Consider the following 10850-nt stretch of genomic DNA (forward strand, 5'->3'; position numbering starts at 1 on the left):
GTCTTTAGGTACAATGGGACACTTTTGTTACTATTGGGGTCTCAGAATAATGGGCCGTCATTAAAATGGTATGTGGTTGTGTGCTGATGAAGACAGGAATTGTTCAGGGAATAGCATCTTTCTGCCCTTTTTGGTTTCTGTTAATGTGAAACGGGTCTTTCAGATTTTAATATAACGCCTCAGACCAGTAAGGAGGAATAGCTTTGATCGGGAGATGCTGACAAACAGGTGAAATTTACGGCTGTGGCCCCCTTGCTCCACCTCCTGATTCTCATTTCCACCACCATCACAGCCCCGCACGGACACTTATTACCAGACAGAACATAAAACATGTTTCTCTCTTAACACAGCCTCCTTTATCCCTCAAGATAGCGGAGGGGAAGACATGTAAAGGAAAAACTGCCACAGTCAGTGAATCAGAACTTAATGTTAATCCCAAAATGTCAGAATATGTCCAGAAATATTTGGCGTATCTCTTTTGTTTGAACATTTTACTCAGAATAAACTTATTAGAGCTTCAATAAAGTGTTCAAACAAGTAAATAAATAATATGTATGTGATACTGTAAGACAGTGTGTAATTAGATCGTTTTTCTACACTTAAAGCTGGGGGGAATAAAAAGGGGTATGCTGGATTTAATATACGCTAATAAGATGTGAGAAATCAATAGAGACATTTTGTTTGTGTATCTATATACTGATAGGCTCAGTTTATTCTTAGCTCTTTCTATTACAGCATAAAAACAAAGCTTTTACACAACACTGCAAGTGTATGAAGACAAGCGTGTGTGCAATAATTATAGAATGACACACTTGAGAAATCAGCCAATGGCAACTTATGCTGATTGCATTGGGACTGATGGCTGGACTTTTACAGCTTTTAGCAGCTATAAATTTCCAAATAATCCCAGAGTATAGGAGGCAAAATTTCATATATGGTGGAAGTCAGAACAATTTTTCCTATGTTTTATTACTCTCATGTGTTTTACATGGTTATGAAGAAGTGGCAGGGTGGCTAGGGTGAAACTTAAAATAGAAAGTTGAAGCACTCTTCAAGTTTGCAGCAAAAGGGGGGAGGGCTGTTTCATAACATGGCTTTTACAGTGGCATTTCACTGAATGGCTCTCACCACACCTTCTACTCAGCAGCATTGCAGGGGTATAAATCTTTGAAGAACTGCAACCTGCGTCACACATGCACACCCAGTGCTGAGGTTGTCCCACCCAGCTGGGTGGGCGAGGAGAGATGAAATAATCAGACGATCCATAAGGCCCAAGGTCTCAAGGTCTAGCACTGTGGGTGTGGGTAAATGTGTGGAGCAGCGGCGGGGTTACAATGATCAACATGCAGTATGGCAGCAGGTAATCCATCATATCTCCATACACATCTGCACTGTGACCCTGAGAAGCAAAAGGTATCTTCAAGACAGAGATCAAGGTGACATTGCTCTTCAGCCTGTGGTGGTCCAAAGCAATATTAACTTTTGCAGATAAATCACAGCAACAGCATTATTTTCCTCAGGCCTAGAAACATGCTAGAAGAATATTTGTATTACAATATTGCCTGAGAGGTTAATGGATACATTTCTATAGCCACAGATGCATTTGATGCATCATTAGATGGTGCAACAGAAAGAAAACTCCTCGCTTAGAAATGTACTAAACACAGTTAGCACATTAGGTTTTACAGGTTGATCAATAACCTGTCATAATCATGTGCTCATATACTACTCACCTCTCATCCGTCCCATTACAAATCACATTGACTCGTCATCATTAATCAGTGGTGCAAGGAGTGCTGGGATCTTTTACTTACTCTAAGTAGTATTTCCACTGTTTCTAAATACTCAATTACAAGTTTAACTTCAGTAAATATAAATATAAAATTAGCATCAGAATATACTACAGTAAAAGTACTAATTTCGCCCATTTCGCAATAATGCTTATTATACTACTGGATTATAGATGTTAAAAATAAAGGTGGGCCTAATTTTAATAATTGTAAATATTGTTTGGTAGCTTGTGAATTTCCCCTATAATCAATAGTCTTAGTTTATATTAATACATCATTGTTTATTTGTGTATTATATTGTATCCTTAATCAGAATCTACAAAGTAAATATTAATCATATATATTAAATAAATGTTGTTTGTTAAAAAATACAATATTTCCCTCTGAAAAGCAGTGGAGTAGTATAAAGTGGCACAAAGTAAGCAAGTACCTTAAATTTGTACAGTACCTCAGTAAATGGACATGCTCAGTTATCAACAATCATAGGGTATCCTTGTCTAAAAAGTGTGTTAAAATAAACACAATGAAATCATGTGCAGCCTCAATAATGTCAAGTCTTTATTGATGTGGTATCATACAGCAATACATATGTAGTAATAACAGTAAAGAGAATAGCATGTCAACTACATTCAATCCCTATGCTTTTGTAGTCATGGTAGCTCTAATAAACACTAATGAAGAGATAATAATGATTAAACACCCCACTGAACAGTCATACACATCACACAAATGGCCAGAATAAAAGCTGCTGGTGTTTTAAGGCATTTCACATCCTACAATATTTGTTCTATGGCTAAATCTTGATTGTTGGTTTTTTGATTGGTGACGTACCGTTCAGAAAATACGCGATGTTCTTCCATGAAGTGGTGTTTGCGTGTGCACTTAGAAAAGTTTGGCAGTGCTGTAGAAGTTGCAGTGACATTGTTTCTTCAGACACCAATGAAAACTCTTTTGGTTTACAGTTTAAAGATAAAGGCTTGACATTTGCACCCATGAATCATTCATCCATTGTTATAGCTGTATACTATAAAATGCTGCTTATATTTATAAGTTCTTGTACATCTGAGATTTGTCTTCGGTTTTAAACTTGGAACAAAATTCCCAACTTTCAGATTTGCTGCCCCTCAAATTATTCCAGTAATGATAGGCCACTGTGTAGAGACGCAAACACACTCACTACAGTACTAAGATACTTATCACAAGCCTCAAGTAAAACAACAAGAACCCTATCCAGAACAGTCTGTCGTACAATCAGTAGTTTTTTTGTTTTGATCGTGAGTGCAGGGCGTGGCTCGCCAGGACCAGCAGCAGCAGCATAAGATATCTGTGTTAAAATTGGCAGTGCACAGGCAGGAAAAACAAGCTATAAGTCTCCCTTACTGAGGGATTTCTAGAGGTGAGGTCGCACTACAACAGACACTTTATCCAGTCATGGCCACAGTTATAAAGAGCGAGGTCAAGTTGTTTCAAACATATTGTGGTCTGGCGGCTTCTGGCTGAATCTGGGATGTATTTGAAGTGTTGATGCCATTGATTTTTTTCTCTGGCTGAGTGATATGGTATGTATTCTGGGGCTCAAAAGCACATGGGAAATGATGTTAAGTGGATGAACAATACAAAATCTTGTACATTTGTGCTAAAGCGTAATTTGTAAATCAGTCTCTAGTTGACTGGAGAAAAATCTCTTGCATTTTGCCTCCTTTGCATCTTTGCCTAACTTTCCCCTTTTCATTCCTATATGAGTGCCTTAAGAGGATCTTTCCCTATTATCCTCATAGCGTCAGCAGTAGAGAAGCCTACCTCAGTCACATTCTACAGTAAGAGCTACTACAGTAGTCTCAAATCTAGCCTACAGGCTAACAAGCAGTCTATTCCAGTTATTAACGAGCGTTGAGCGCGATGATGCTCAGCATGGCAGATGGCCGACCTTTGAACTCCAAACAACGAAATTGTGTCAAATGAGCAAATGGGCTGATGGATTCCATGCAAGCATGACATCTACATACACCATGCAAGTTATCCTCGATACATTAATACATTTGTTTTCTCGTTGGCTTCAAATCTCATTTAAATAGCCACAGCAATCCACTTTTGGAAGTGAAACTTCACTGTGAAGTTAAAAAGGAGTCGGTGCTCGACTGAGGATGTTCATCCTCTTCCATACTGTTTGTCATGCAGAGCTGATTGGACCACAGTCAAACCACTGATGTCAGTAGACTGTGATCATACAAATTGTGCATTGTGGAGATTTAAACAGACATTTTGCTTAAGAGCTCCACTTTTAGTAAAGAGACTAAAAATAAATGGCTCAGCAAGACACTATCACATAATATTGTTTATTTTGGCTGGTTTCCTGTAATTGTAGACTGTGTGCTTCCTTACTAATCTGTTGTTATTATATCAAGAATAATTGTATTTGTATTGTATAAGTGGATGCAGAAAGAGTAACCATCACCAGTTGATGTTTTCTGAATCTTTAGCTCTCTAAATGCGCACAGTAACACTCGAACACACATGCTTCCATTGGAATGTGTTAAGAGTATCTCACAGCGTGTGGTAGTAGTGAAAGACCAGAGTTATTATCTACTGTGTTTAAGTATCACATATGGATGTAATATTAGCCCAAAGTGTGAAAGACCTGTTGAATATCATATTTTGAACTTCTGTAAGATATGCTACCTAAGTGCTTGTTATTGTCTGATGTTGAGTGTGTGAAGGAGAAAGAGAGAGAACAGATGATACTGTGGTTTTGTATAGAGTGATGGTTACAGTAGAGTTATAATGGATTTCCTTTGGGGAACACATGGGGGACAAAGGGGACAAGGAAAAAACAAACATCCAGATCCCGCACTCTACACACTTGTGGACATCCAACACACAATAGGCACCATGAACATCTTACTATGCGTATAATAAGGATTCGCACAAATGCTTAAGAGTAAAGGCTCTGGGTTTGTTGGATGGGTAATGAAGAGAGGTTTCGGGTTTGCAGGGTAGAAGGGAAGCTTCAGGGGTCAAAACCAGGCTTACAGTAGCCTTAGTTTTTCTGATTGGTGGGAATATCGCTGCTGTCTTGCGGCTTCTCCATCTTCTTCTCCTCATAGACCTCACGCTGAGACACCTTGACTCCAGACTTGATCTGCTGCTGCTGCTGGTCCTCGTCCTTGCTCTCCTTCTTGGAGACCTTGCTGGAGCTGGTGTAGATGCGGGACTGGTAGTTGTAGCCTTGTCCCGCACTTGAGCTCATGGAGGGGCCGGGAAAGGTGATCCCTGTCCCGATGCGGGTCTCCTCGCCTTCCAGTAGTTTCCTGCAGAGAGGACAGTGGAGGGTAGGGTTTAGCGGAAGAGATAATGTATTGGACTGGAATAGCAATTAAAGAAGGGAGAGTCACATTTTCTTGATATTCATTTTTTTTTATTCTGCTCTCTCACTTCCATGTTATAGAGGTTATAATAACAGATAATGTGTGAGTTGCCTTTGAGAGAGGGTCCTACCTGTAAGCTGCAATCTCAATATCCAGAGCCATCTTGACGTTCAGCAGGTCCTGGTACTCCCTCAGGTGACGAGCCATCTCGTTCTTAGTGGTCCTCAGCTCATTCTCCAGTTCTACCATGCTGTCCTGAGGACACAAATACAATTATAAGAAAAGGATCCAAGATTTTAAAAAAGAGAAAGTAAATAAAGAACTAATGATCTATGACCACACTGCCTGCAGAGGAATAATGCCCAGACAAAGAGCTCTGCCACTCCTATTGCTGACCTCTGTTTTACGCACCTGGAAATTAAATTCGCTCATGAGCAAAAACGGGTTAAAATGTTTGTCCTACGAACATATTCTCATTTGGGACCGCTGAATAAAAACAACACTTGCATGAAATTACAGATTTCGAGCACACACGCAGTACAGTGGGCGTTGTCAGATGCAGCTGCTGAGCGCGCCGTCCCAGGGGAGTGAGTTTCAGAACCACGGACAGAGCCCGACCCACAGCAGCTGCTCCTCATATTATTACTGCTCACATTCACTTCTTCACAGAAAGAAACACTATAGATTCATTTCAATGTAAATAAACTTTTATGAGATTGTGATTTTCTATTCTCATATAACCCTTCTGATAAGCGGTTAACGAGTCATTAAAATGTGAGTACCTGGTAGTTTCCAATCTCCGCATTGTGCCTTTCCTCCATCTCCCGGAGCTGCTTTTCCAGAGACTCGTTGGTTCCCCTCAGACTCTCTATCTCAATGGTCTTGGACTGCAGCTGCCTCCTGAACTCGTTCATCTCCTCCCTGCTGGCACGGATGGCCTCGTTACTACGGTTGGCCTGCTCGGACAAGTCGGCGAACTTGGTCTTGTACCACTCCTCGGCGGACTGCAGGTTCTTGGACGCCATGGACTCGTACTGGCCTCGAATCTCCTTGAGGGCGGAGGTGAGGTCCGGCTTGGACACCTCCATCTCCACAGACACCTGGGCAGCTTGGATCATGTCCATCAGCTCGGCCACCTCCTCCTCGTGCACCTTCCTGAGGAAGCTGATCTCGTCCAGCAGAGATTCCACCTTCTTCTCCAGGTCCAGGCGCACCATGGTGGCGTCGTCCACATCTTTCTTAAAAGCCTTGAGGGTGGCCTCCGCCTCCTCTCGGGCACGGTACTCCTCCTCGTATTTCCCCCTGAGCTTCTGCAGGTCGTCTTCAATACTATCCCTCTCGATCATGAACTGGGACTTCTCCCCGTTCAGTTCCTCGAGCTGGGAGCGCAGTTCGCGGATCTCTTGCTGGTAAAGCTCGGCCAGGCGGGACGGTTCGGTGTGCCGCTGGCGCAGCGCGGACAACTCCGTCTCCAGCACTTTGTTGTGCTGCTCCAAGTTGCGCACTTTGTCGATGAACATTGCAAAGCGGTCATTAAGACCCTGCATTTGTTCCTTCTCATTGGTGCGGACGATTTTGAACTCATTGTTGAGGGCGCTGCTCTGTGTCAGGTCGAAGGTCTCCGGTGGCATGGACGAGTAGGAGCGGCCGGACTTTCTGTTGTACGAGCCCAGGGATGAAACGTTGCTACGGGATAGAGAGGAGGACCGGTAGCCTCCCCGTGAGGACACGTTCACCGTAGACCGGGATGGAGAGGATGCATAGCGGGGAGAATCCCCGAAAATCTTCCTGTAGGAGGAGGAGGAAAAGACTTCAGATCCGTAGCTCATCTTGGCTTGTATGGAGACAGAGCAGAGCAGTGGGCGCGTTTCCTTTATATAGGGGGACCAACCCAATCACTAATTAATGCCCGATGGCAACATCCGGACTCTTTAGTTCCACATGCGTCAGTATCAGAGTGTCTGTGAGATTCAATCCTGAATATTGTGCGAGAGATTATTTTTTCTTTGCTCATAATTAGTCTACAATAATCCTGAAGTTATTCCAGATGTGCGCAGTTGACACTGCTCTTTGTGTGGAGCAGGTGGATTTGCCCTACTGTCCGTTTTGGCGCAGTGGTGATGCGTCAGTGTTTGATCGCTTGTTGCACATTTAACACACAAAATGTAATACTGAAGTTTTCTTCCAGAAAAACCGGATCTTTAGCTTTTGATATTAAGGTGACCTTCAGCCTACTTCCAGTGTTTCTGTAGATGAGGAAAAATATTAAGATACTCCATCCTAAATCCAGATTCACATCAGGTCCACAAGAGCACAATGGTTTGTTTTGTTTTTGGCAGAATGATGATGGTGCACTTTACTTAAAAACGTTTTTTTCTGTTGTACATAGTTGCAGCTAGTTTACAACAAACAGTGTTACTGTGACCAACAACATGTTGTTCATACAGGTGTAAGCAACAAACTGCATCTTATGTCCTCTGGCTGGCCTTGAGGTTTCTCTTTTAGGGTTTAATATTCACATTATGTATTCACCTCACTCCGCTCATTCTGTTAATACTGTTCATAATGTAAATATCCCACCAGCATATTCATATATATATATATATATATATATATATATATATATATATATATATATATAATGTTATTATTATTATTATACTTTTTTCTTCTTTTTGTTTTTACATATTTTTGTATATATGCACATTACTCTGCACTTTACTGTTTGTACTTCTGGTTAGATGCTAACTGCATTTCGTTGCCTTGTACCTGTACTTGTGCAATGACAATAAAGTTGAATCTAATCTAATCTAAATCTAATCTAATGTGGAAAAGGTTTAATATGTTACTCAGTAAGTCTAAAATCTCTATTTAAATGTAAATTAAAGTGGTTTGATAATAAGTTTTTTGTTTGCTGTTTAGTTTAATTCAACATCCCCTGAAAACAGCATCCCACTGACAGACCTTTGCTGCCCTCTGTTGTCAAACTGCAGCACACTGCAACCAAACAGGAATATTTCAAATATAGGTTAGGGCCACTTGGTAACTATAATATAAGAGTATATAATATAGTATGCAGCCTACTGGGTGTTTAGGTGAACTGATGGATGAACTGGAGAACTGACAGATGGATGGGTGAAACTGAAACACACACTGGGCTTCAAAAGTCCAGGTTAACACAGGTTTCAGACCTGATTGGGTTTTTCTCACCTTTTTTTCATTTCATTTCATTTATTCAAAATTTTCATAAATTTCAAACCGAATCTGAGATGCCCTTTTTTTTTTTTTCCTCTCTCTCTCAAAATCTGTGCTGTTATCAATAAGTGTTTGGTAATAAAGTCTGTGCGAATAAAATAATGTCCTGCATGCCAGAGCAAACCAGCTTGTGGCAGGGGAAGCACGTTATAGGGACAATGTCAATAGAAGACCTTTTATTACGCAAAATTGTCCACAGAAATGTATATTTGACTTTGTGCTGTGGAGAAGAACGTGTGATTCTCATCTGATGTTGATTGAGCTTTAATCTAATCAGGATAGCTATTCTGTTCTTTTCTTGAATTAAAACTGTGGGAACACTCGTTCTAACATAAATGAATGGAAGTAAATTTTGTTTTGCATGTTGTCCTGTTACTGTAACTGAGCTTACTTTTGTTGTTGTTGTTTAAAAAAAAAACACATTGTACTTACAGATAAGCGTTACTCAGCAGAATGACCTGAAATGAAACAACTGAGGTTAATGGACTGACTTTTAGCTTGAACTGTATTTGAGGTTGTTAAACCCATAAGAAAACCAGACTCATTGTCCCTTCATTTTAGAACAGTGTGGCAGGACAATGACTAGATGAAAGTCACCACTTTATCCACAAAGTCATTGGTTTATTTCAGTTCCACACCAATGTGGCATTGTCCAAATACAGCTGCACTATACATACTCTTACTCAAATAGCTTACTGACACTGTTCAATGCTCTGTGGTGGAAAGTAACCTAGGACATTTACTCAAGTGCTGTACAGTTCTGAGCTACTTGAGTATTTCCATTTTATTTTACTTGTGTCTATCTATCAAAGATACTTCTACTCCACCACCTTTCAGAGAGTAATACTGTACTTTTCACTCCGCTACTTTTCATCTATAATGTATGTATGCTGTAATACTTACATTTCAGATTAAGGATTTACATACATATAAAATGCAACACATTGTTAAAGATAAAATCAATACCTCTGAAACCTGTCTGACTTGTGGCCCCTTATAAAAACACAACAACCAGTGTGTAGTTTGGACGTCTCATATTTCAGATGTCTGTGAGTTTTTAGCAGTTTCCCCAAAGACACATTTCTCCTCCAGACGTCTCACATGGTTTCATTTAAATAACTGTTTGAGGCCCAAAGGGTAATTTCACTAAAAAGCAAGGATCAGACAAATGAATAGGAAGCAGAACTTTGTTTTTTCTTCTTTCTTACAACATTAACTATCTCACGACCCTTCAGATTTTCCTGGTGACCCTGTTAAGGGGCCTGACCCTCAGGTTGAGAACCACTGGACTAAACTACCAAACTGTATCTAAAGTAGACAAACAAGCCCCCTCTCTAGCTACAACACTGTGTATGCTTTAACAATCTAATGATATCATTTATAGGTCTAATAATAAATCAGTCACAGGGGCCATTTTACTTTAGTTTTAGTTTTCATACAGTTCATTTAAGTGTATTTTGCTGAGAATACTTCTGTACTTTTACATAAGTTTTATGTGATATGATTTTGAATGCAGGACTTTTGCTATATTAGAGTATTTACTCAGTTGTACTATTGCTAATTTTACTGGATCCCCTCCAGACATGTATTGCAACATATACAAATAATCTGCTTGGAACAACAATGTGTGTCTGACAGGTTTTTTCTGCAAAAATATGTTTATGTAATATATTTTCCAGATTAAAATAAAAAAGGCATCTAGTCATTTTACCCCATTAAAACGTACAGAATCTATGAATATGCAAATGTTGTCTGATGTTCTAAGGTTTTCCTGCTGGACTCAAGATGTCTCCTACTTCACTGTAAAGTCCATTCTCAGTGTTTGTGCACTGGTAGCTTCAAGTTTCTACATGACACTTGTATAAGTTGCATACAGGACCAGGATTGATGTCACAAACCAAACTCATAGTCAGTGCCCCTTTAAATCAGATTTTCAGAGAGCACAACTTTCCACTTTCAGCAGATGAATGTGAAAACATCATTCTGGTGTCAAACTCTGCACATACATCATTCTGCACAGTGAAGATCAAACATTGCACTGTAGGAACAAAAAAACAACAACATATTTTTAACTGGAGGGGGACTTTAAGTAAAGGAGCTGATGGTGCCACCACCACTGATGGGACATGTGAATGCATGTAAGCAAACACCAGACAACTAATCTTTACTTTGTTTGTGCACTTGCAATTACACAAGTTTCCACATAATCTACCATTTTGAATCTTTAAAGCACTGTTTTACTGTTCTCATGGAAGCAGTCTTCCCACGGCTGCAGACAGACGATTAACCCCTGCAACAAGACAAACGTACACTCTTCTTGAAGGTGTCTCTGTCTGTACCTCACAGTCAACTGATAACAGTCACGTGTCTGTGCCACGACGGCAGATAGTCCCGCCTCCTTTTGATAGACATGATTAAACCCCGCCCCATGAATGTCTCA

At 40.3% G+C, this 10850-nt stretch overlaps 1 protein-coding gene across 1 annotated transcript; it reads right to left on the reverse strand.

Annotated features, from left to right (window-relative positions):
• Positions 1–2324: 2324 nt before the first annotated feature.
• inab (internexin neuronal intermediate filament protein, alpha b) lies at positions 2325–7019 on the reverse strand. Its single transcript, XM_051384351.1, has 3 exons — positions 5938–7019; positions 5286–5410; positions 2325–5098 (listed from the first exon to the last, which is right to left on the reverse strand). The coding sequence occupies exons 1-3, from the start codon at positions 6982–6984 to the stop codon at positions 4828–4830; spliced, it is 1443 nt and encodes a 480-aa protein (XP_051240311.1). The 5' UTR covers positions 6985–7019; the 3' UTR covers positions 2325–4827.
• Between the last annotated feature and the right edge of the window lie 3831 nt (positions 7020–10850).

Source organism: Dicentrarchus labrax, unplaced genomic scaffold (assembly GCF_905237075.1).
Source record: "Dicentrarchus labrax unplaced genomic scaffold, dlabrax2021, whole genome shotgun sequence".
Classification (NCBI taxonomy): Eukaryota; Metazoa; Chordata; class Actinopteri; family Moronidae; genus Dicentrarchus; species Dicentrarchus labrax.